Source organism: Telmatherina bonti (genome assembly GCF_933228915.1).
Source record: "Telmatherina bonti genome assembly, chromosome: 3".
NCBI lineage: Eukaryota > Metazoa > Chordata > Actinopteri > Atheriniformes > Telmatherinidae > Telmatherina > Telmatherina bonti.
The window spans coordinates 15,537,028-15,563,702 of NC_136621.1; the positions used below are offsets into that span (position 1 = coordinate 15,537,028).

General features: G+C 39.0%; 1 protein-coding gene across 1 annotated transcript in view; it reads right to left on the reverse strand.

Annotated features, from left to right (window-relative positions):
- Positions 1-26,675, reverse strand: part of sorcs1 (sortilin-related VPS10 domain containing receptor 1) — a 201,203-nt gene that overhangs the window by 54,765 nt on the left and 119,763 nt on the right. The window contains exon 4 of the mRNA XM_079264964.1: positions 11,230-11,388. Within this exon, the coding sequence (XP_079121090.1) occupies positions 11,230-11,388 (159 nt within the window). The remainder of the gene's footprint in view (positions 1-11,229; positions 11,389-26,675) is intronic.

Below are 26,675 nucleotides of genomic sequence, written 5' to 3' on the forward strand. Positions count from 1 at the left end.
TCTGAGAGTGAGACTAACCTGCTCACAACAGTTGCGAGTTGATCCCCCTCCCGTCCCGTCCCATCTTCTGACACACACATAACTTGTATGCATGACTCTTAGCAGCAAGTTGACATCATAGGAGTACGCCCAGTGCCCATTAACTTGACGTGGAAGTGAGCAGTATTAGACTAAAGAACTGGCTTTTTTTTTTTTTTTCTTTTTGAGAGTGCTCATGTGCCCCCCAAATAGATTGCTCCCTAGGTGGTCGCCCACCTTGCCCATAGCAAAATCTGTCCCTGTGTACAAATGAAATCCAATTTTAAAGAAATGCTGTGATAAAACCTGTAAATTAGTGATTGGGACTCTTTTTTTCAGCCAGCAGGCGAATATATAGGCCTGGTAAACATTTTTTTCAGCCTCAAACAGACATTTATTTGTAAGAAATTAAATACTTCCTGTGACTTTTGTCATGACGTGTTTTATCACCACATTTTCACGCAATACCACCACAAAGTGTCAGAAGTACACGTCACTGCTGCCAAGTGTGTGGAGTAATATCTCAAAAAAGTACAAATAAAAAAAACACAAAGATCAAAGGCAACATCTTCCAAAAGCTTCTGTGTGGCTACTCTTGGTGGAAATAAAAGAAATTACAGTCAAGGTGACGCTCTGTCAAGTAAAGCTTAAATAAAGCGTCCGAAAGAACGTAGATCCACAGATTAGCAGTCAGTTTCTAGCTTTCCCAGCAGATTAAGCAACTTTAACTGTAGATATAAAAAGCAAATTGAAGAAATCATCTTAACAACGTTAGCTAAAGCCATGCATATGCGAGTTTTGCTGGTTTGTATGACCGGGTAACAACACACGTAGGTTGCAGTGATACTAATTTTGTTCACAAAGTTTAATAAATAAGAACATCTTTTTAACCATCCATAAAACACCACTCCTACAACAGAATATCGACTCGGTGTCATAGAGAGTTTCTTTAAAAATTGTATTCATGTCTTTTATTTGTCTTTTTCTTGTCTTTTTTTCTTTTGGTGAAACAGGTGGGAACTGCATTAGAAACAACGTAGTCTAAGGGTACCATATACTAACCAAAAAGGTGATTTGATAGTGTCCAACAGATATAAAGTTGTTTTATAACTGAAAAAAACTGTGAGAGTTTTACTGAAAGGGGCTGGGGCTGCTTCCCATCTGGCTCACATCAAACATATCCATCTAATCTGGATGGTCTACTTAAGCTGCACACTTCCTCCGACTCACGCTTGCTTCCACCGCTGCTGCTGCCGCCACAATCACCGCACCCTGCACCTGCTTTTGTTTTGTTCCCCTGTGTCACCTAGGCATCCATCTGTAGGCTCCAAATAACAGGGAAATTCTTTTTTGGCATTAACTCCAATATTTAAATGATTAAAATACATCCATGCACATCGGAGCGTCTACCAGCTGAACAGCAATGAAGTTTTTATTTTTCAACTCCTGAGCAGTGCGAATGTTCGCATTGATATCCGCTACATTAAATGATCACTCAAATGCAGTGTAGAAGTGAAGCACAAAATGTTATATTAAAAGTACCTATATCTAATAAACTCAATTCAATTTTTTTACACACGTTTTCTGAAAACATTCATTTAAGAACGTATAAAGTTTCTCTTTCCACCGTCACCTCGTTTATCCTCAGGATGGCGGATGGGATCAAAGTCAATTAAATGCAATCAGTTAGTTTTCTTCAACAAGGCTATTTATTATGAAAAGGCTTGAATTAATGTGTATGTAAAGTGCCCTGAGATGACACTGTCATGAAGCGGCGCAATACAAAAAGAGTTGCTTTGAATTACATTGAAAAAAATTCAACTATTATAATCAACTATGACTTTATATGACAAAGAAAGATGAATCCCAGAACTTCTAGACTTTAACACAGATCTCTAACAAAACCTCTCCAAACATTAAGTTATAAGTTTTATGAAGTTATAAGTCAGCATTTTTCTCAGGATTAATTCATAATCCCTTATAGTTAAAAAAAAATCCAAACCTATCTTTAAAGATGACTGAAGGAGAAATGAAGACACACCTGCTTCATTTATTCGTTCCACCCTGGACTCAGGCTAACTACTGTGACAACTGCGTCTGATGTGTGTTCTCATGTCAGAAAGAGAAGGACAAAGAGCACTGATGGTGAGATCTCCATGACATCCATGGCAAGCTGTGCTAAGCAGATGCAAGTGAAAAGGATTGGTGGGGGGGTGGGGGGGGAGCAGGAAATCACTTTGACTAATTACCCTCCTGAAGCAAGTTAGTATGTAGCCAAGCAAGTGACAGCGAGGAGGCAGTGAGCAGGAGATGGGGGAGATGAGGGGGTCGGTGCAGCCTTAACAGCCTCCAAAAGGTCTCTCAATCAACAGATGCAGCAGCACTGCCAAAAAAAGGAGGCAAGGAATTTGAAAGAGAAGCACTTTCGGGGTGGAGACGGTGCGTGCGAGTGAGGACAAGTAACTGAGTGGGTGGGAGATGGAGGCGGAGAGCGGGAGAGGGGAGGAAACATGCACATGCACTGTTTGTGATCAGATTTTAATGTGTTTTTTTTTTTTTTCCAAGAGACAAGGTGAGCATGAAATGATTTAAGAAAAAAAAAAAAAAAATCCCATGAGTTAGCAGTCTGTTTCATATGTTAATACCAAGATATCTGTAAGTAATGAGGCTCGCATTACAAACTGCACAGCAGTCAGGCTGCACATGCATCATCACACAAAGATAAGAGAGGATAGCTTGTTTAATGCCACACAACTATGTTGCTTCCCTGACTCTGAGCCGTTCCTGTAAGGTGACAGAAACAACCTCCACAGCAACACAGATTTAGCCAATCAGCGCTTTCCAATCTGATCTGAAAAGAGCAATTATTTTATCGCCCTGAGCCAGAATGTGACATGTTGAGATTTCAGGAACTAGGGGCGGGGTGGGATGGGGGGCATGGGCAGGCCGAGACAATACACACAGAAGCAGCTTAATGGAAGTTTATTGATGAATACGAAACACAGTCTTACTGTAGTGACAGTTTGGCCAGTGAGCAAGCAACAGATCGGAACAAGTAATCAGAAGAAATGGAGAGGACAAAACAAGGCTGAATGTGCAAAGTTCAATGCTGAAAGCCTGAATACACCCAACAGGGATAATGTCCCTGAGAAGGAAAGATGATTGGTGGGTGTGAGGACGCAGGTCTACGCGTCGTTCTTTCAATGTCAGCTTTGTGGAGATGGAGGTTCTGCACAGCACCTTGTGTCACCGCTGACAGGACTTCGCTCTTCTGGATGGAGATGCTAGCTGGTATTCCAGGGATCATTTGGAGCCACTATCCCAGGTTGCAGGTCTCTGATCATTTGCAAAGCTCACCCGCTCTTTTCAACCCTTCCCATCGGTTTTTTTTTTAGCTTTTTGAGTTCATCCTTGATGTTGCTGTTTGGGAAAACCACCTCTATCATTGCTGCATTGCTGCCAATTTATCCATCTAGATCAGAAATTTATGTAAAAATAATATAAACTTGACCACAGATTAGACCAAGGTGGATTGTATTAGTGATGAGTTGTAATAGATTGGTTAAGTGCCTAATAATACTGCGATGGACTGGTGAGCTGTCCAGGGTGTACCCCACCTTTCACCCAAAACCTGCTGGGGTAGGCTCCAGCTTCCCCGCCGCGACCTTTCATTGGACTAAGCGGTTAGCACAATGAATGAATGAATGAATGAATGAATGTCTAATAATAACTTATGTTTAAAGGTACAATATGTTACTAATTTGGCTTTTTATTAGAAAAATTCAAGTATTTCTTTCACAAATACATATTTTGCCAACGTCTAATCATGTCCAAATGAAAACGTTCTCATAGATTAGAATGAGTTGTTCATAAATACATAAGTGACGACAGTCATCGGAAAGGAAGCAGCTTTTGTGTTTTAGCTGTAAATTCCTGTGTGTTGTAGAGGGAAGAGGAAAACAAGCAAAGATGATCATGGATCTTTCATCCATACTCTTTGCCCTACAAGAGGGAAAAAAATAGCCAAGAAAAGAAAAAGAAAAAACATGGAGAAAACAAGACTATACATTGGTGTGACGTTTACCAGATGGAGACAAGTCATGAGTGAGAGGGGCTTCAAAACTGGCGTGGAGGTTGCAGCTTTCACAACATTTCACATCATGACATTAGCTATTAGCATTAGCTTGGTACTAAATACATGCATCTTATCTTATCTTATCTTATCTTATCTTATCTTATGTTAATAAAGAAACATAATTATGTATCGTTCTGTACATCATCACTTGACAGGACACCCTTACTTCTGCAAAATGTTGAGATTTTCACATTTTTAATATAGCAACTCTGGTAGTGGAGTTAGACGCCGCTTAGACGTCGAGGCGCCAGAGAACACGACTTGGTTGTTTGCATTCAATTAGCAGACCACGAGATGGGAGTAATTCTCAAAAACTTGGGCTTTAAAAATTGAAATAGACTTGGACTTGTAAACATATAAAAGTGGACATAAAGCTTTATGAAACTGTGGTAAATGATGCATGTGCTAATCTGATGCATGAGCCATCTGTCCCTGGTGTCATTCAGGTTTACTTTTCTTAACATGTAATACCTCTGTGGAGTGTTTCCTGGAAGCAGTACATACCAGCACACCGAAACACTGATTAAGCTGCTACTGCAGATATATTTACTCAGTGTTTGCTACAGGTAACACTTAAACACCTGCAACCAATTGTCTAAAATGGTCATTTTCTAAAAAGTAAAGTTTGAAAGCTCCGACTTTAACATTTACTTTCACATTGAGTGGAGCCGCTATGAGTCACTCAGTGGCCCTAAAGCGTCTCCTCAGCAGGTGAACTAAAGTGAAAAGTGGCTGAACGTGTTGGATGTAGCATATGAAGGTCAGAATCATCAAATTCTGCTCAGATGTAGAGACTGAGGGGAGAAGGTGTGTTCACACACATCCGCTAATCTCGGTTTTCTTGTTAGGGGTCAGACAAGTAAAACGATCATTTTGATGCAAAACTACTTCTTTTTTTTCTGTCTAATTTTGCAGTTGCAATCTTAATCACCCCCCCCCCCCCCCCCCCCCCCCCCCACACACACACACACACACACACACACACACACACACTCACTGTAAATTGGGTTTAGGTACAAAATAGCACCTGTTTGCAATAAATAAATCAAACCATTCAAATAGATAGAAACAACTATTTTTATAGCAGAAAATGTCATTTTTAATGACCACTGCTGTCTCAAGAATCTTTGATCACCTGAGTTCTAAATAAAAATCAAAGAGACATGAGCTTTTGGTTTTTTATGCCAAAAAAGAACTACAATCTAGATCCTAATTTTTTAAAAACATATTCTCATTATTCAAAACCAAAATTCATGTCAAAGGTTGAAAATACCCAAAATGCGCAGCGGTTTATGTGCACGGGCTGAGCCCCTGGTATGTCTGGCACGCAGAAGCAGGAAATGTTGTGTTGAATTAATGAGTGTATGTTGTTTCGTGCATTTCTACAAATGTAAAATATAACAAATGAGTACAGTTTACAGCAGTTTGCTGGTTTCCTCCCTCCATCTTTCCTCAATCTTTTCCTTTTTAAGGGCACAACATGCTCAGTAAAAGAAAATGTTTCTATTATTCATCACAGCGGAAGCATGAGATCCAAATGGGCTAAACTGCAAGGAAAAGGTGTTTTATTAATGCATAATCATTTTAAAAATGACTCCTTCCACTCGCTCTGCCTCACTTGCTTTTATTACACATAATAACCCTCATATTGCACAATTACTCTCACGACAACAGCTCAGAATGTGACTGGGTTCTTATTTATGCTTTATTTTCCACAAAATGATCCTTGAACAAAAAGCTGTCTTAATTAGAACACAGCGTTTTATATTTCCGTCTAATTCAACTTAGTTATGACTTTAAATAAACTCATGAGTAATTTTTACATATGGATTTTTCTATTCTATTTTTCTAACAGTTTTGTTTAGAAATGAGAATTTCAAGTTTATTTCTTTCATTAAGAGTGGAAAATCATGGATACTGATTTTCTCAAGATGCACTTTTGAAGAGTTTAATTATTGTCAAAACAAAAAAAAAAAAAAGAAAGAAAGATTCTGAAAGCCTTTCTTCAAAGTTCTGCTGGAGGTTTTTCTTCCTTATTCCAGTTCTGATGCAGGTTTTTACTTCCTGGTTCTGGTTCAGATGGAGGTTGTTCTCCTTGCAAAGCTCAGAATGGAGGATCAAATCAAAGAGATTTAACACAATTCCTTTTTCTCCATAGCTATTTTTTTCTTCGAATTCCTTTTATTTCATGAATCTGGATATGAGTACGTAATTATGATCAATTCGACTTTCGTAAGTCATGTAGATTGGTTTTGATTAGATTATGTTGTTGTCATAAAACTAAAGCTGAATTGAATGAAACTGAGAAAATGTATAAGGATGAAGTCTGTACAGATTATTACACAAATAAACACCTGGCTTGGCTAAATATCTTAATTTAATTAGTCATCTGCAGTTCAGCTCCTGTATCTCCTGTACTTTCACACTTTCATATCTCTCCTTTCTAACATGAACAAAGTTATTAAATGCATCATTAATTATTACAACTCCATTTTCTCCTTATTATTTCAGATCCATCTACCGTGTGTTTAATTAAATGATTTACACAGAAATTTAACTCTTGTTTACCATCAGCTCCCCCAGTCCCATTTGTTAATTGCAGCACTTCTTTTAAAATTTTGCTTTTTGATTTCAAAGTTTGTCAAAACCCACCAAAGTACCTCTCCATGATTCTTTGAAGTTGTCTAAGATGACCTCAGGTATCTCTATATTCCTTCTCACTGGTATCATTTGAGCTTTAGAGGCTTCATCCTTTCTGCTCCTTATCTTTATAAATCAATCTCCCAGGAGACATCTTTAAACTTGCCTCTTTAACACCCACCTGAAAATGCACTATTAAAACTATTCCATCTGGTTCTTTCTTGAATATTTAAAGAAAAGTTTTGTTATCATGATTCCATGACTATATCTCTTATTGATGCTGTTGTGGCTGAATGTTTGTGAATCGTTCAGATTGGCAACATTTCTATGGGCATAAACTAAAACATCATCAGATCTTCATATAAAGTTTAAAGTGGAACTATTATGTGCATTTCAAGCTAATTTATTTTTATTTCTGTGACCAGAAGGGCTGGGATTGAAATTATTATTGTCACAAATCGCTTTATTTACTTCAGACCGACCCTCTCCGTAGGCTGTCAGATCAGCCTGTGGGCAAAACGAGTGGATTGAGACTCTTCCGCATTAAGCCCCGCCTCCCGCCACTGCACTACATCGCGAGCGCGCACCGCACCTGCTTTTGCTGTCATTGTAACATTTCATAAACAGAAGGATTAGGCTAATATGAACTCAGTAAATACAATGTCAACATATAACATACAGCCCTACATGTTGGAACCTGAATCAGACCCTGAAAACAAAGTGGAAAACAGCAACCCACAGCAACAAATGCAGCAGGATGTCTCTCTTTGGTAAACTCACCAGCCATCGTTGGAAATAACTTTATCCCACATTTTCCACCCACCTGATGTATTTGTACATGCCCTTGTTAACCAGTAGAAGGTAACCAATCACCGAACCTTATCCCCCGGGACGTCACAAGGATTTCCAAGTAGAAAAAACTCTCTAAAACGACACGTTTTTCATCGCCATGGAAACCGAACGGAGAGCGTGCTGGAACTCAAACTCAAACATGCGTTTGGGGGATAAAAAAAACAGTGCCGTTCACATGTCTGATGAGGATTCAACACTGTAACACTGAAGAAAGCTCAGAACACTTGAAATACCATAATAGCACCCCTTTAAGGAAACTCAGTTATTCTTGGTTACTTTTGGTTATAAAACAATTTTATTCAATATTTTGCAGTAGACTTGACAAAAATTATTTCCACATTTTGACGTTTTCTTGTCATGTTCAAAGCGGCAATTTGATCAGATGCATTTTTATTTTCATGCAACGGACCCGCACAAAACTCTGGAAATGAAATTAAATAGGGGGAGAAATGTTTACTTTAAGTTACTTAGTTCAGTTAAATTCACATATGTGCAAACTACATAAACAGACAGATAAATAACCAGCAAATGGCACCGGTTCAAATCCAGCAGCATCACAGCAGTTAAGCACGTGGTGGGAGTATCATAATGTGGGGATGTTTTTAATCACTTCATCTGAGGTAAAATTTAAAAAAGACAAAAATGTATTTCATTCTTCTGGAAAACTGACACCGTGAGCTCCACTTTTAATAATCTGACTGAAAATCTGCTGAACTTATTACTATTAATGACTAAACTCATTGCTACTAATGACTGAACTCATTGCTCTTAATGACTGCAAACGACAGTATAACATTTGCACGTGCACATCCAGACTTCTTTCATTACAACGCTTTCCTTTTTATTGTTGTCTCCGCTTTATTGTTGTCGTAATCTTTGCTTTTTTTAATGTCTTCAGTCTGTGGAGGACTGTAGAATAAAAATTTTAGTGTTGATGTTGTGACTTTGTCTTTTATACAAAATAGAGCTTGAACTAAAGGTGCTGAAGCAGTTCCTGATGGGAAAGATGTAAGAATAATATTCCTCTGATTTATCAGATGCTTTTCCAAAGCGACTTACATCAAAGTGAGAACAACACAAGCAAGGAATCAAATGGAGAGCGGGGGTGGGGATCAGGTGATAGTCAGACTGCTGTGAGTTCAGTTGGACACAGGTGCTGCTGTGTAGTACTGGGAACAGTGATTTTTTTTTTTTTTTTTGTCCCCTTCCCCATCATACAAGATTCCCTTTATTAAATTATGAGATCACAATTTTGTCATACAATATCATCATGGGCATAGCTGCATGCAGCTCATTTAGTGCTGAGTCATGCCAACGAGCTGGACAAATCTTTCTATCTCCTTCTGGCAAGTAGAACAAGTAAGCTAAGTGCTTGTCCTTCAACAGCTGAGTCTTTAGCTTGCACTTAAAAGTTTTTAAGGACAGAGGAAAAAAATGTAGATACTGATTTTGCGTCATGTTGATGTGGGCGCAGTAGGCGCCCTTCACCAGCGGAGCGTAACTGTTGAGAGGCAGTGTAGCTCTGCATTAAGGAGTGAAGGTAGACAGGAGCTGTTTTGGCTGTTTTGTAAGTCAGAAGCAGAGCTTTGAATTTGATGCGTGCTGCAACTGGAAGCCAGTGAAGAGCGATTAGCAGCGGAGTGACACAAGCTCTTCTGGGCTGGTTGAAGACCAGATGTCCTGTTGCGTTTAACCGAGCATGCAGGCAGACCATCCAGGAAGGAATTGCAGTGGTCGATGCGTGAAATGACCAGAGCCTGAACCAAGAGCTGTGTCGTGTGTTCTGTCAGGTAGCATCTGATCATTCTGATATTGTAAAGAGCAAATTGGCAAGACCAGGCAACCGAGTCAACATGGACCTTAAAGGTCAGCTGGTTGTCTACCATGACACCAAGATTCCTGGCAGCAGACGTAGGCACAAGTGTGAAAGAATCGAACTGAACGCTAATCTGCAGAGGTAACTTATACAGAAAAAACCTATTAGACTTAGAGCTAACTGTTCCGCAAAAACTTGACTCTTAGATTTGAATTTTACATACGTATGTACAGCTTGTCTCAGGGGATTTGGAAGCGTTCCCATTTTTCTCTATATCTCTTTATCTATATCTGTATCATTATCTATATCTATATCTATATCTATATAACCTGGCCACCCTGTGGGGGAAATTTATTTTGGCCTCTTGTGGTTGAAATCGTGTTCTTTTGGTCACTACAGCTGCTGGCCATTGGCAGGGCTAGAAATATAGACTGGCAGGTAAATCAAGATCTTTGCTTCGATAACCAAAAGTTTCTTTATTTTTACACTTCAAATACACACTTCTGTAATCATTATTAAATTTTGCACATGACAATGTGATTAATCATGGCTAAACAGATAATCATACGATTAATCGGGATAAAACTTTAAAAGTTCCAAAACTTTGTTTGACTGTGTTGTCATTATACAGCATGGGACCGGTAATAAATGTATTATTAGCATTATTAGAACTAAATAATAGAGATGCACTGATAGCATTTTTTTTTTTTTTCAAAATTATGATCAAATTCTGTAAAAAACTTAACGATGGCATCATTGTGAACATCTAGATGGTGTTTTTTTCAGATGACATGTCAAGTTGGTGATATTAAAAGATTTGTCACTGCATCCTTCTCGAATTATTTCAATTTTGCAAGTATTCCAAACTGCTTTTCAAGTATCTTCCTTTGGAACAGTGAAAATAACTTCACCACTCACATTACTTCCTTAATGACACATGCCACAATGCTGTGCTGCATTACCATCATGTCACCTGCCCAAACAAATCCAACATGCCTTCTCCCCTTCCTCAATCAAACCCCCTCCTGACACACAAACAGCCAGAAAACTATATAGGTTCTTAATATCTTCCACCTTTTGCTTTTACTTTGTATCACATATCTGTATCAGGCTGATATATTATAAAAATACTAACATCGGCTGATACTCATTACAACCCCATTATGGTGGTGCATCCCCACCAAATGAATAACAGAAATGTTTGTTTAATCAACCTCCAGGTGATTAACTTCCTCTTTTCCCTGTTAAATTTAGAGAAAATTACAGAAAATGATGCTTGCTACCAAAGGTGCTGAAATAGTAAACTTTTTCATTAGTCATGACTTTCTGAAATAAAAGTGTCGGTAAAGATTATCAATGTGATCAACATCAGCCTGTGTGGTCGCTTAACACTTAACATTATATGTCCTTCAATCACTCAGGTTAAATCAAATTATGGGGTGGTGCCGATATGAGGTCTGACTCATCCTTAGCATGCTGCATGTTATAAAATCAAACCAGGTGACTTCTTACCAGCTAAGATACTTAATAGTGCACATGATGAAGGTTCAGGGCTACATCAGTCGGCTCTGGCTTAAAGCAGTTTGTGTGTTTCTACTTCTGCAGCTCTCTGCGAACTCTGACTGGTCTGCGAGGCAAACTCTTGTGTAACGGGATCTCTCAGTCATCCATCTTGCTCCCAGATGCTGTAATCCTGGACTGCTGTTGCTTATCTGACTTAACGGCCAACCTCTTTTGACACCTTTAAATAACTAGCTGTAGCCCTCACCTTTTGGTCGTGGCTGTAGGCCAGAATCCAGTCCTCCTGTTCGGGGTGGAAGAGCAGACTCAGGATGTAGAAGTTCAGTCGGTACTTCTGGTAAGTGGCTCCCTCATCTGAGCTGATCAGAAGGCTGCTCTCTACCTCTGGATCAGTCAGCAACATGATCTGAAGAGGAGGAAATCATCGGGATTAGAGAAAATCCTAATAGACATTAAGATTCCCTTCCGTCCTTCAGCCACGTGTGTGCTGTGTTTCTGCTTTATGAAACGACAAAAACCCACACAGAATTAAGTTAACATGGCCGTAGATCAGCTTGTTAAAAACTTGTCATCCATATTTTTCTCTGCTACTTGTCTCTCTCTCTCTCTCTGGCTTTGTAAGCTCTGATTTCCCATGAGCCTCTTCTCTTTGTAGAGGTCCAGCATTGTTTCTCTTGTTTTTGCCAAATTCTGCACAGTCCCCATGAAAAAAAGGAAATAAAAAAAAAATCACAGATAAACAAAAAAAAAACCTCAGACACCATCAGATGCAGATAAAATTGAATGAGTGAACCTTAAAACCCACAACAGCTCTTTTCATTGCGTATTCAGTGGCGGAAAGTTTGCAGATGGCCTGAGGTGTGTGCAAGCAGTGTGCACACTATGAATGATGCTGCATGATTAAAGTCTATAGCTGAAATATTCTGCCCTGGAAAAATACTCCCACTTGTTAAAGACTCAACACACTGACTTGCAGCTCAATATAATTCTGTAAATGTTTAGCTGTCAGCTCATCAGGGACGAAATGTGAGGTCAGCATCTTTTATTCTTGGCCTCAGTCGATGATGTAATTTAATGGGGGATGGCGGCGGATGGAAGAGGGAGAGGGTGGGAGCAGGGCTCTCTGAGTTGATACCATTCTGCCAAGACTGGAGGAGAAAGGATTTTATAAAAATGCTGAAAATGAACATATCTTTTCTGGCCTGCCACAGACTAATGATAACAATTTGGAGCAAACGTCATCTTTGATTGACTAATAAACAGAGTTTGAGTAGCTGATGTGTTGGTGCTCCATCACAACACGAAGCACAAGATCAACATATTTTCTCTCCAAACTGGTTGCTAAAGACTTCTTTCTGCTACACTGAGTTCCTTTATCTGTCATTATTGGAGTCTAAAACATAATCATATCATCTTCATCAAGTTCTGATGCAGTGTTTTCCCAGCTGTCTTTGTAAGAACATCGCTATCATAATCATCAGTGTTAAAATCTGTCATTTTGTTCAAGGTTTATTTGCCTATATTTTAGTCTGTGCTCTCATGACTATCAGAAACCAATGAGCCGTACTCTCAAATTTAATCCTTAAAGCTTCACTAGGTCACCTTCTCCCAATTATTCCCAACAATTTTACTGGGACAGTATTGTGTGACTAACCCTTTAGCTGATCTACAGTGTGTGTCTCAGTCCAGGTCCTCAGGACCCACTGTCCTGTGGGTTTTACAGGTTTTCCTGATTCAACACACCTAATTCAGATTAATGAACTTCCTTGTCTGCTTTCTTTTTTTCTTTTGCAAACATTGGTGAGCCATTCATTTAATTCAGTTGTGTTAAAGTAGGGTTACATCTACTGTAAAACCTGCAGTACAGTGGGTCCTGAGGACCTTGAGAAACACCGACCTGCAGTACAAGTGCATTTTAAATTCCTTAAGAACATGTGTAAATCCTATTAGATCATATGACTTACTAATAAATTGAGTCTAATCTGTTTTTATACCCATTTGTGTTTCCCTCTAAAGAAGATACCCGTTGTAGGTCTTTATTTTAGTAAAAATTTAAAGAAAAAAACTTTTGCAGGTGAAAAAGTCTAGTTCTCCGTCATGGCTTATGTTTCACTTTGCTTTTGGTTTTTCTTGTTCTGTTTTGCTTTGTTTTTTTGGCTAATTTCAGGCTGTGTAAAGAGTAGAGTTAGATCTCCAACAGAGTCTCTGTCACCAGCAGGTCAATAAAAGCTGCTGCATAAGTAAGGCTTCCATGTCGCATGCTGAAACTCACATTTGGTTTGGAGACGGCTCTTAGCGTGACGATCTCTGAGTGGCCATTATGTGGTCAGAAAGCAGATAGAATGGGAGCTCTCACAGTCGATATCCTTCTCGGTGTGCCACTACCCAGCATGAATGTTTCTAGTCTCTCATGCTGCTGAATCATTTGTCAGGACTCGCTTTGGTAACAGCAACCGTGGTGGGAAGAAAGCAACACCAGTTCATCAATCAGAGAGTGCAGATAAAATGCCATATACGTGAGACACATGCTGACCACTCCAATCAAAAGCACTCAAAGATTGTCTGAACAACAAATCCCAATTAATGTTTTTCTCACTCAGAACTGCAGTGCAGCTAGAAATCATACACAGGTTTTTAATAGGGTGTTGAGTCTATTAAATTGGGGATTACGGGATGCTAAAAGAAGTTGTATTCTCACATAAATTTGTATTTCATCTGTATGAATCTGCAATATGTAGATCAACACATACTGCAGACATGTGCAAAGACAGTTAGAAAATGAAAGCAGCTCCGACACGTTGTTTTTGGGTTATTTCTTAGATATAAAGGGACCTCTTTTAACCTTTTAAGACATTATAAATAATGAGAAAGGCTGTAGGATAGCAGCCAGAGGGATCCATACATGTGTTATTCAGTTTCAGAAAATGATGGGGTGAAAATAAGATGGCTTTGCCTCATTTTCCTCTCCAGCCGGTCTCCTCAGTTACTCCATGCGCAGCTTTTTCAGCATGCAAAACAGGCTCAGAGTGAAAGCTTTCCATGTAGATGTTTACATGGGCTCCCATAAACTGACGTTTGCATCCGCTCCTCCCCATCCCAATCTGAGATATACAATCATCACCGCCTTGAATACAAATCCAGGATTCCATTGACTTACGAGCTGAATGAATAAATAAATAAACAGACATCGGGGGCAGTGTGTGTATGAGTCCAGCTTCCAGCCTTTTCTGCAGGCTTTGCTTGTTCTCTCATTCACACCCAATTAATTAATACAGTTAGTAAAATGAATGGTGTTTGTGTAATTAAGCTTCTGTGCTTATTAGCCTTTTTTAGCTGATTGTTTTGTTACAGGAAGTTTATTTCATGCTATGTCGAAATAACATATTCTCATTAAATTTACTTTAAGGTTGTGCACAAATTTCTGTAGGATTGCTTACTTCCTATGTCCAAGATAGCCGTGTATAAAACATTGTGTAAAGAAGTTGATAAAAATTTAATTTCAGCATCTAAAACACATACTAAACTTGATTATAAAACAAAAGATGCTTAATATGAGATTTCAAATGGAATTATGAAGTGAAATTACTGAAATTAAGTATTTTGATTGCGACTTAACCTCTTAACCTTAAAAAGTATAACAATTAGATGATTTGGGAGCTTAGATTTTGCATTTGAAAACAACATGGGTTTTGTTTTGTTGCTCTTTAGAACAAATTTAAAGTCATGAAGGTTGTTGTATGTGATGAAGAGCCTGATTAAGTGAAAAAAAAGAGCAGTAAATCATTGTATCATCAACATAAAAATGGAGTTTTGGGAAAGAGCCATCTTGTTGTGATTGCTTTTATGTCAATGTTTCCCCAACACTAACTCTATTTTTTGTGCCACCCCTTCAAACTGCCCAAAATTAGATCATTCACTCTGACAACATAAAAATTCCGCAATTGAACCTGCATTGGTGCCTCCAGAAGTGAAGCAGCGGTGGGCCACTCTGCTTTGTTAAGGTTAACACAGCGTGTTAAGGGCAGACAGCTGGCCTAATTATGCTCACAAGCAAGGTAAACATTGAGAATATCTGACAATCTTATTATACGTGAAATTCAGAGAGAAAAAGCAGCTGCCACTTCGACCGTCAGTTCCACCACAGCTACAAAATTTTGTGAGGGAAACACTGTAAATAAAACAAAGAGAAGTGACCCCAGGATGCAGCCTTGAGGGACACCCTTGGTTAAGGTGAGGTAACTATACGATGTGAGGTAACTACATTTTCCAGACTAGGATCTGCCACAGATATAATTTTCAAACCGACCCACAGCATGTTTGGTAAGTCCTACACAGATAATTTTAAATAAATCCACAGGTACTTTGAACCACAAATGGAGACGCAGCATTGATAAATAACATAAAATAAACATTGAAATATCAAACAATAAAAAGAAAATATTGAACTTATTACTCATTACTGAAGAAACAATATTGTTAGCATCATGGCATAGATTTTATATTTTGGCTAAATTGTGACATCTGCCTAACTGTACTCTCTTTTTATATTATGGTGGTTGACTGTGGATCATTGCCTATAAAACCTTAAATATTCTTTCATTCTTTCTTTTCTAAACCGCTTAATCCAATTCAGGGTCGCGGGGAAGCTGGAGCCTATCCCAGCTGGCTTTGGGCGACAGGCAGGGTGCACCCTGGACAGCTCGCCAGTCCATCGCAGGGCCACACAGAGAGACGAACAACCACTCACACTCGCACTAAACACTTTGCTAAATATGACATAGCAAATTGTCTTATAAAGCTAACAGCATAGAAAAAATTGTTAAACTCAAGGTAAACTTCATTCATTACTTTAACATTCTCTTCTACTAGATGCAGTTGGCACAAAATATGGATGGATGGATGGAAGGACGGATGGACGGATGGACGGACGGATGGACGGACGGATGGACGGACGGATGGATGGAAGGACGGATGGACGGACGGATGGACGGATGGATGGATGGATGGATGGATGGAAGGACGGATGGACGGACGGATGGATGGAAGGACGGATGGACAGATGGACGGATGGATGGATGGACGGATGGATGGATGGACGGATGGATGGATGGATGGATGGATGGATGGAACCTGAATAAATCCATCACCAGAGAAACTTCTTCCACCACATATAAGCCTAACTTTTCCCATCAGGAACTAAGGAGGAATCCAGAGCGTTTATGCTTTTGTTATGTGCTACAGCTTCTCCATGTGCAAGTGGACGTGTGTGCTCGGGAGACTAAATTATGAGGCCAAAAAGGTTAAAAATGACAAAGGTTAATGAGGTGTATATGTGTCTACTGGAGGACATATAAAATGTGTGCGAGGATATATGAGTGTACAGAGAATATTAATTAAATTAGTCTCACACTTTCACCCACTCACTGAGAAGCTAAAGAACTCTTTAAATATCTGCATCATTTCCAGCAGAGAAAGATACCACAAAAAAAACTTTGTCTTACTTCTTTTGCTTTCGGTTTATTTTGCCAGTGGAACAAAGGAATGACATACTTTATATTCATCGTCTAGGTTTGGGGATGGTTGTCTACCAGTTAGGAGGCTGATGATCCACTTTGAGGTTACTCCACCTTGTTCAGCAGCTCGACTGGAATAATCCAGTTTATTTCCATGTCTTTACTACAAACCAATAACTTTATAACATAAGTTTCATGGTTTTACAGTAACACTAATTACATAACAACATACTTTTCAGGTTTTACAAGAAAACTGTGACATCAGAACATAAAAAGGTCCCAATTTTTTTTTTTTTTCATTTGTGTGAAAGCTCTATACCTCCATAACATTAAGAGTTTCACCCGTTAGTTTGAGCTAAATGTCAGGATTATCTGGGGCTTGTTTCACAAAAGGAAAATTTAAGTAATTCATAATAAGAAGACAAAGTGAGGTTTGGCCAAGCCTTGCCAGAGCATCCTGACTTTACTGGTTTCACAACGCCAAACCATAGGCTGAGCTGTAAAGTATCTTACTGTGTGCACAATCTTAAAAAAAAAGCAGAATAACAGGAAAAGTTGATGTTCCTTGCTTTAAAAAAATACCTTATTATCAGCGGATTGTTTAACTGTTCATTATTCTAATTCACTCCCAGTGAGCAACAAGAAATAACGGAGGCCTAGGAGGAATTAAATGAAACACAAACAATTCATAGGAGTTCTTGTTATTGGTCAAAACAAACCTTGTAGTGTAACATTAGTGGTTTTAAATCCAGAAGGTGATAGCTTAGTGACAGAATTCACTGTTATGTTTATCTTGAATTGTTTTATTAAAGATGCACTGCAGAAATTTTGCCACTTTCCACGTCACACACACCCCCTACCTAGCTAATTCAGCATCCATCTTGCATCCTTTCTGACCTGTTAGCTCTCTCCTGCCAGCAAAGTAGGATATTACAATGACTCTTGTGTTGTCCCTTTCTCTCATTTAGTATTCTCATGTTTATTTGCTTTTGCTTGTTCAATACAGCCAGTGTGTTTTCTAGCCTGATGTGAAACTTTGCTGCAACGTCACGCAGCGTCCTGGATGAAAAAGCTGTACAGTGCAGTGCGGTGTCTCAGCTTCGGGATGCTGCTGGGCAGCAGGAGCTCCAGATATGAGATGTCACTGTGTCATCGAACAAGTTTAGAGCGCTGGGTTTTAAGGTCAGGAAGTTACATAATGCGGGTTAGGGTTTATGTTTATGTTTATGGAGTCTGAGGGGTTATGTGGAGGAGGAGGTTTCCTCTCTCTCTCATGACATCATCATTAATCACATCACAATGTGGAAGCAGAGCCAGGTAGCTATTGCATGTAACTCAGTCATTCCAGTGTAAAGAGAATAACCGTTGCATGAGGTGTGTGCATAACAAACGTTATGGAAGCAGGACAGGATCAGTTTAACGTACATTACCAATAAATCTAACTCCTAATAACAGTCACTCCTAGTGAGATGAAAACTAGTGTTGAAAAAAATCTATTAGAGCCGAGTGTTGGACAGAGTAGTCAGAGATTTGTAGATACATATCTGCAAAAACTAGTCCTGTTGCAGGCGGTGGATCCTAATGCTGCAATAACAGAGAAAACCTTGAAGAAACTATACTTGGAAATCAAGAAACTGGAAATAGAAGTGATTTTTTTTCACCAAAAGGATTTTATTTCGAACTTAGTGCACATGGACAAACGAAAAATATGAAAATAATAAAAAAATCTTGAAAGCATGCGGCATGTTAATCAGCTGATACCAGTCAGTGACACACCAAACATATCTACAAAGAATAATTAGGATTATGATTATAAGGGGGACATTAATAAACAATTTTTGCCTCCTGCTCCTTTTTGGGTTATACAGATGACTGTTAAATTTTCTTGAATCTGTTGATTAATTGTTTTTTTTTTCTTCATTATAAATAAATTTTAATTAATCAATATGGTCAGCAGTCTTGTATAATTTATCACCATTGTCACTGTAACAAGTGAGGATGATTAGAATTATAGAACTGAATGTCAATATTTGATTTTTGCTACATCTTCAAGAACATCAAACTGGATGAAAATATTGTTTAGATAATTTTAAAACTGTAATAAAAGTCATGTCTAATGGGACTTTTTTCTGACTGCTTTATCTAGCTTAACACAGCGTAATGGGTAACCCGTTAGGCTACTTAATGTTAATGGAGAGAAGAGGCTCCAGCATTGCTGTGAGTGCCGACAAGTTATGTCATAAGATAGTGTGATACTTAAATCTCATAATCTAGGATTGATTAGATTTAATAACTTCTTATTTTTCCAGAAAACTCTAAATAACTAATATTTTATTCCTGTGCAGAAACTCCTCCTGAAACATGCACGACTATGAGTCATCGGTCCCATCTTCCTGCCCTCCAATTCACTAGTTTTAGCTTTTTGAAAAGAACAAGCAAGAAAGAAAACGCTGTGAATGACAAGAAGTAAAAGTCAGATCACTTCCTGAAGTCACAGCCAGCTTCTGTGTTCGATCTGTGTGTGATGGAGCCATGAATGCATGAAGTGTTCTGCGGGCTATTTTATTTTTCTGCTCCTGGAAGCCAAAGAAGCAACAGTGGATTATTCCTCATATCAGCACAGGCTAAGGGAAAAGCAAATGTTAGCTACGGGCTGTGCTTAAGTCAGAGGAAGTGAGTCTCGTAATCGAAGCCAAAGGGCAGTCAAAGGGGAGCAGCTCCAGCCAGGAGGGAGTAAAGTATTCACAAGAGGTTGATAAATGTCAGTGGTAAACATGCTGAAATGGCTAAAGGTCTCAAAACCTCCTGTTGTCACTGCCAGCCCCTTTAGTCACAAATGTAAGGAAAACCCAGAGGAAACTTTAAGGATCAGTACACCCGTAAAATACTACTGCTTCTCATTCCTATCGTCGCGCTTGCTCTTTCAGACAGCAAAGCCTCTCTGAATTTATCCCTGCGATTTCACAAAGATGATGATCTTATAGCAAGGAACACTGATTTAAAAGTAATTAGTCCCTCCAGATGACAGGTCATTGTCCACAAACCCCATCGCAGCTTTGGGTATCTTAAAACTAGAGCTGCCTGCATGACTGAACCATTTGTGAAGTAAACTTTTGCAGACATAAGATGCAGAGAGAATTTGGCATTCAGCTTGTTAATGGTCTGAGACTAATGTCTGTTTTTGCAGCAGATGTGCATTCAGAGTCACCAATATCCAAACAAAAAACACAATGGAATTCTAAAAATGGCATTTATAATGTAACATAAAGCAACATACCTTCAGCAGTATGACACCGGGGCTGCTGGGTATTTTCTCACAACCAGGGTTACATAAAGCACAAGATTAAGTTAAATAGTTTGACCCACTCCAACTTCCAGTGTCACTAGATGTGGTCGCCAGGTAAACAGCTGATGCTGACACTGATGAGTTAACTTCTCCCCCCACAGATAAGAAGGGCTTCACGTGCTGAGCCATGTTTTCTTCACAAAGTATCTGAACTGAGAGCATGAAGAAAATCAAATCACTCACTAGTTTGTCTGTGAATATTCATGAGCGTTGCTATCAAACCCCATCGAGATTCATACCTCTTACGCTGGACATGAAAGGAAAGCGAGTCGATGCACGTATTCATAATTATTACCTTCCCCCCCCACAGCACCATCCTCTCCATCAACCAGGTGCTTTCAACTATCTGATCCATCTTATTAAACTCAACTCCCGTCTCTCCATCTGAGGCATTTAAGCCTGCTGCTAATTGAATGCTGCCTGACATTTTAGCTCACCCAGATCCCTGCCAAACCTGACAAACATGTCAGCTTCCGCCTTTCGGAGTAATTGGGTTTCCATCTCGGCTCAGATAGCCACCCCTTGTGGCGGTGCTTAAAGCTGGAAGCCTCGCAAGCCGTGAATGAAAACTCAGAGCTGCGCATTCATTATGTATGAATGAACACCGACAAGCCGCACGAGGTAAGTTTAGATAATTAATCAACAGCTTTCCCTCTTCAGACATCAGATCTGTCTTGAAGAAGTGGGATATCTTTGGATGAGATAATGCATGTCATTTGATGGATACTTTTCTCACTTCATTTCCATGAGGAGCATTGATGAGGTCAATTCAAACTACTATTATGAACTGTGAATGTGACTGTATTCTGTGGCTTTACCTCTACATATCCCATATTTAAGAGTAACCCACCCGATTTTGTAACATTTCAGCCCACCACACTCCTTCCATCTCCCCGTCTAACTATCCTTCCACAGGCTTCAGGGCTTTTGCTGCTCTGCTCGTTACAGCCATTTGGAGATTCGTGCCTTAGGGTAGACAGATGTTCCATCCCTCCTCTCCAGCCCCCACCTCCATCCAAGCCGCCATTCTTTTAGCTTCACCCCGACTGTGCTACCACCGCCGTGCGTGCTGCACTCCAGCCAGCAGAGCATCGCTGATTCGCTGTGAATCATCCAGTCGGCACCACGTCCCGAAAAAAGGCCGTGGGCCAAAAAGATGCTTCATCTCACCTCCTCTGCAATGTGTGGTTACATGTGCTCAGACCTGTGTGCTGCGATGGCGCCAGGTGGTACAGCTCCAGGTATGTCTGGTGTAAGTAAGCATGTGCTGGGATGACCTGTTTAATCAGGAACAGCTCCATAATTTTGCTGTAGGCTGGATTATGCAACATTTTGGAGTTGAAAATGCATAAAAATGTGTTATTTTTGCAGTCTAACCTTTTGAATATTAATTTGTCATGAATAAAGGTTTTGTCACTTCTTCTGTCACAGTAAAAAAAAAAAAAAAAAAAAGCTGCATTTGTCAAGTTCACTTGTGCTCTTTCATTAATATTTGTTTATTTTCTAAATAGCTGATGTTTTTATTTCTACCTGTCAGCTTCTCACACCAGAGAACTGGAATGGAAATGCCATTTTTTGTCCCAACCCTCGCTCTTAAGATTATAAGACTGGCACAGTGAACATGATATAATATGAATATTATTGCAATATATTACAATATAAATTGTATATATATATATTGCTTAGCTAGTACGGGTTGGACCCTTAAATCTTGGTGTCCTTTAGATGTTTAGCTCCATATTAATATGACATCACAGTTGCACAGCTGCAGATTTGTCGATCAGATTCTGTGGTTTCCCTGCATCCAAAATATGCTCTGTTACTCTGTTAATCCTTTTGCTCAGCAATTATTACCATTTGTGATTTAAGGTTTCCAAACTTTAACAGAGATGACTCAAAAGACTGTCTCATTTGCAGGCTTGCGAATAACTTGATGAGAAGTTCAGTGAATCTAAATCAGGTGTGCTGGAGCTGAAAACGGCTACAACATGCAGGAAAGGGGTGCATGAGGGCCGGGATAGAAAGTTTTAGTTTTTTTTTTTAACTTTGGAATGCATGTCTTTTAAAACGTGTCGTTCATTGTCAAACAAGGAGCAAAACATCACGACCCTGAAAACAAATCCGCTGAATGGAACTCCATTAATTGAACTGCTCACTCCAGTGTCCAGATGATAAACCAGCACAGCATGCTTTGACTTGAGCTACAGAGACTGTTTGAAGTCAGAATAATGATCCTCCAATCCCAATTTCTGATGATAATTTTGAGCCAGGATTTTCTCAGCAGGGCCTTTAAAGCATTTGGAGAAGGAATGAGTTCTTCATCCTTTTTTGTTGTCAGATCTGGAGTCTGTCATTACTGATTCAAATTGGCCTCCATAAGAGAATTGCAGAATATCAAACATACTTGTTGTCTAGTATAATTATGTTATTACATGTGTATATCAGGAAAAAAAAAAAAAAAAGTGGCACTGTTTAAAACAGTTAGTTTTGTCTGATTAGCAGCATAGACCCGAGATATTTCATGGTATTGGATCAGGGTTCTGTGGTGGTCGGAGGTTGTATCTCATGGTTTGTGATTGGATCAGAGTTCAGCAGTGTCAATACAGAAAAGTTAACTGATGTCACTTTGTAGTCCAACGAGTTTGAGATGCAGAGTTTTATGGTCAGAAAACTATGCTGTGCACCCTTGAGGTCACATGTTATCCAGGAATGATGGACTACCACATTCTACTCACATTACATCAGCATGGATGAAGAAGAGGATCTGGCCCTGGACTGACCTGCAGTCCAACGATGAGAATGAGACTAAAAAGTGCCTAAAACTGTTCCTCATTTTGTATCCTCAGTGCAAAAGCTTTTATTTGTATTTATTTATAAATTTGAGTGGTCCTGAAATGCAATAATTAATGGATATTACCTAATTAAATGAAGTCAACAAAGTATTAACTGCATTAAGCCCATATTGTCCGTCATGAATTAAAAAACAAACATTGTTGCATTTTTACCAGAGATGTCCGATATTATCAGCCTACCGATATAATCGGGTAGTATCGGCAATAAAATGCAATCTTGGACATTTTTGGTTTATACTTTTTAAATGTTACAACTTTTACATAATATGGACACAATGAATATCAAATTCTGTGTTTCCTCTAATTTTAAACAATCAAGAGATATATTGTATGGTTTTCCAAATATTTTTGTTTGTTTGGCACAACTTGTTCGAAAAATATCAGTATCGGTTGATATCGATATCGGATATTAGAGTTAAACAAAATTGGTATTGGACATCAGTAAAAAAGCTGATATCAAACATTCATAGTTTTTACTCTTCATTTGAAAGAACGTTTTTCAGCACTAATTAATTTTTCATTTCCCATATTTTTATGCATTTTCATTTGTTAGAATGTCATTCTCTCATTTATTTTAATTTTAATTTATTTAATTTAATTTATTTTTATTTTTTTGTATTTTGATCAATTCTTTCTTTTTCACCACTGTAAGCATGTATTTTTGTCCTTTCATTTATTTATAATTTTCTTGCAATCATCTTTATTATTTGGAGTTATTGTTTGGTTCATTTTTTTACTTTATCATTTTAATTGCAGCCTTTTTTTTTTTTTTTAGCCCAACAATTAATTTTTACCATTTTTTTTTTACAAAATAACGACCCGTCATTTTTTATATACTTTCAGTTACTTGAATTAACAACCACAAATTGATCATGTTTACCCATTTGTGACCTTAATCAACAAGCTCTGAATTACCTGGCCCTGTTTTCATGACCCTACACATTCATGCACATTTTTTTTCCCTATGGTCATTATTTCCAGCAGTTTGGCAATACAAAATATTAACATTTATTTTTCATTTTTAAAATGTTTTCTAAAAGGAGGCAATGAAGTAAAACCCTCTGAAACACTGCTGTACAAGAGAAGTGTCCTCTGAGACAAAGTTAAACTCCGCCCACCTGACGCTGTCCTTACAGCTGCAGAAGGGTGCAGTTGTTCTCTGCAACAAGGAAACTCAGGCGGGCACCCACACGAACTGGCAGCCAATTAAAGCCTTTGTTGTTGAAACAAGTGAGAGCAGCAACTGCGACTCATGTGAGAGAGTATCTAGAGTAAAGCAACAGAAAGTGAATCCATCTGCCACTCAATGCTTGCCTGGAAAAGTCCCTTTTGTTTTCCAACCATTAGAAGCAATACCCATTTGTATGACTGCAATCATTTTTTTTTTTTTTTTGTTTTTTGGAGCAGCACTCAGATCCCCAGCCATTTACTATAATAATGTGCTCACATACAAAGTCTCAGGCTAAAACCCCAAATCATTTCCCCTAACATGGACTGGAGCTCTTTTCACTCATGTGTAGCCTCAGTGTGAAGCCACTATATGAAAATTGATGTAATTGCTCTGTTTTCAGACTGTTTTTCTCTCCAGGTGACCTCAGGGTCAGACCTCTGTTTATCCATTTTTCCTTCGTTTTTCAGTTTCTCCCTCCCATGGTGCTTTACGACCAGACATGCCTGATTTCCCCTCCAACACTGGGAACAGAAAGAGGGTTTTTGTTCGCTACCACCAAGATTTGCCATGGAGCTGACGATGAGTGATGAACCTGTTACCCTCCCTCTTGAGTGCGTTTGCATGTGTGCTTGTTGGAGGGCAAACAACATCTTATTTTTGCAATTGTTTATATCACAAGTTATTTCTCAAAAATGGTTGTGTGTAACTCTGTGGGTAAATTTTGATAGATACCTGACACTTACGGTGCTCTACAGAAGTTTGCCAGGTATTTATATCCCATCCAGAAGGTTCAAAACCCAGGCAAAAAAATAAGAAAATTTGAAGAGACCCTATTTAGTAAATTGACATTAACTGATCTATGATAACAATATTATATTTTTAGCTTTGAAAAGGGTCACTTTCACTGTTATATCACCTGTACTTTGACCTGCAAATTATGATAAAGCCAAAGAAAATCAAAGAAACACAGGAGCAAACAAAGATCAACAAGTGAACAAAAAGTTCTGTCAGGATGAAAAAGAAAAATAATAGTTCTTTATGGCTGGAAAAAGACCAAGAAAATGTTTCAGAGGCATGTTGGAGCCAAAAGCAGCTGAGGTGAGAGAATAGTAGGTAAATAGTAACTGCTGGAGGTAAATTGTAAATATCTAAATAGTTTGTTGTGTGCTTGTCTCCTCTGATATGCAGAAGAGAAAAGGTTCCATGACTCGATATGTGTGTTATTTCTACAAAGTACTGTTCGTAATAAATTCTGTCTTGTTGTTTCAGTTGGCCTTTATGGTGCTATATCTATTAATATAGTAATTTTACATTATTTTGGCCTCATTATCTGACAACTAAGGCTGTGCTAAAATTTTTTGACAGGAATTAAAAGAGTTTAAGTTTTATAGGTATTTTTGCTTTAAAAAAAAACAAACAATGGGAAATAGAAAACCAAAAAAAGTGTCGTGGTCTTTTAAGGTCTGAGCTATGCTGGCAGAGTGGACAACAGTGACAGCCACTTGTTGGTGTGACTGTGGCATAAAGTGGCAAATTGGAGCAGTCAGATAAAAGCCATATAAAGGTTACTTAGTTTTTCTAGACTGAATTGTGTTCTACTGAATTATAGACATGCCTAGAACTTCATAGTTCCATTTCTCAAGATGTTTAGCAACGATCAAGGCTCAGAGGAGTAAAGCCAGGAACGGATGATGCTAAAGGGTCCGACATCAGGTCTACTTTGCATGATACGTCTCTTTCATGTCACATGGAGGTTGTGAAGGACACTTGTGGAGTGGCAGACCATGACGGTGGGCTGACTGTTAACGAAGCTGACCAGAGAGCTTGTTTTAGATCACACTATGAATCTAACCAGGGAAAGATCCAAGAAGAGTGATGTTTCCCTCTAGACCACAGACCTGGGACCTCATTTATAAAACTGTGCGAAGCTGACTACAGGTGGTGTACGTACGGAAAACAGGAGATGCGGTGCAAAAAAACTTCCCGATTTATAGAGCAGTGCGCATGTCCCACACCTGTTTTGCTTTATAAATCCGGATCAATACTAAATTTTGAGCTATTAAGGGAACATCTTGTCACACCCACATGCTGGCTATAAAAGGTCAGGCGAACGCCCCGATGAATAACAATCAATCTCATTTCCATGACGGTTCAGCAGGAAAACAAGCAAAAAGGGGGATTTTCTGACAAAAGAGTTTGGAATTTTAATAGATAAAATATTTTTACATTTTACAACCTTATTTGGTGGAAGCGGGATGGACATCAGCACCGCCAGAAAGGCAGAGGAGCGTCAGCAGGTGACAGATGCTGTCAACGTGTCTCATCAGACCATCAGCCATGTCCAGAAAGTAAAAATAAAGCGGTCAGACGATAAAATGTAGGGAGATGTCCTTGCAGGTATGTCCTTGCAGAGGACACAATAATCGCCATCAAGAAGGAGGTGCAGCAGTTGGTGAGAAATAAATACCAACCTGGCAGAAATTACACCTGAATATAAAGTTTAAATAAATCAGAATTGTCTACCTCTGATGTGTTGCATCCCTTCTAGACGCCACGTAAAGAAACAGTTTGGTTCCAACATGAGGGTGTTTGAGATCCTTTCAGGTGAACGTGACATGTTGCCATTTAGTGCAATGTAATGAAGCATATGCCTCCACTTTCTTGCACACATTTTCAGCATCGAGGCACCTCTGCCTGCACTTCATCGGCCCAATGGCTGCTACACCATGGTGTGTCTGGTTGTAGAGAACATAGTTCTGTTGTTCTGCGCTCTGGGTTGGGAAAAGGAGCGAGCAGCCCCAACCTGTCAGT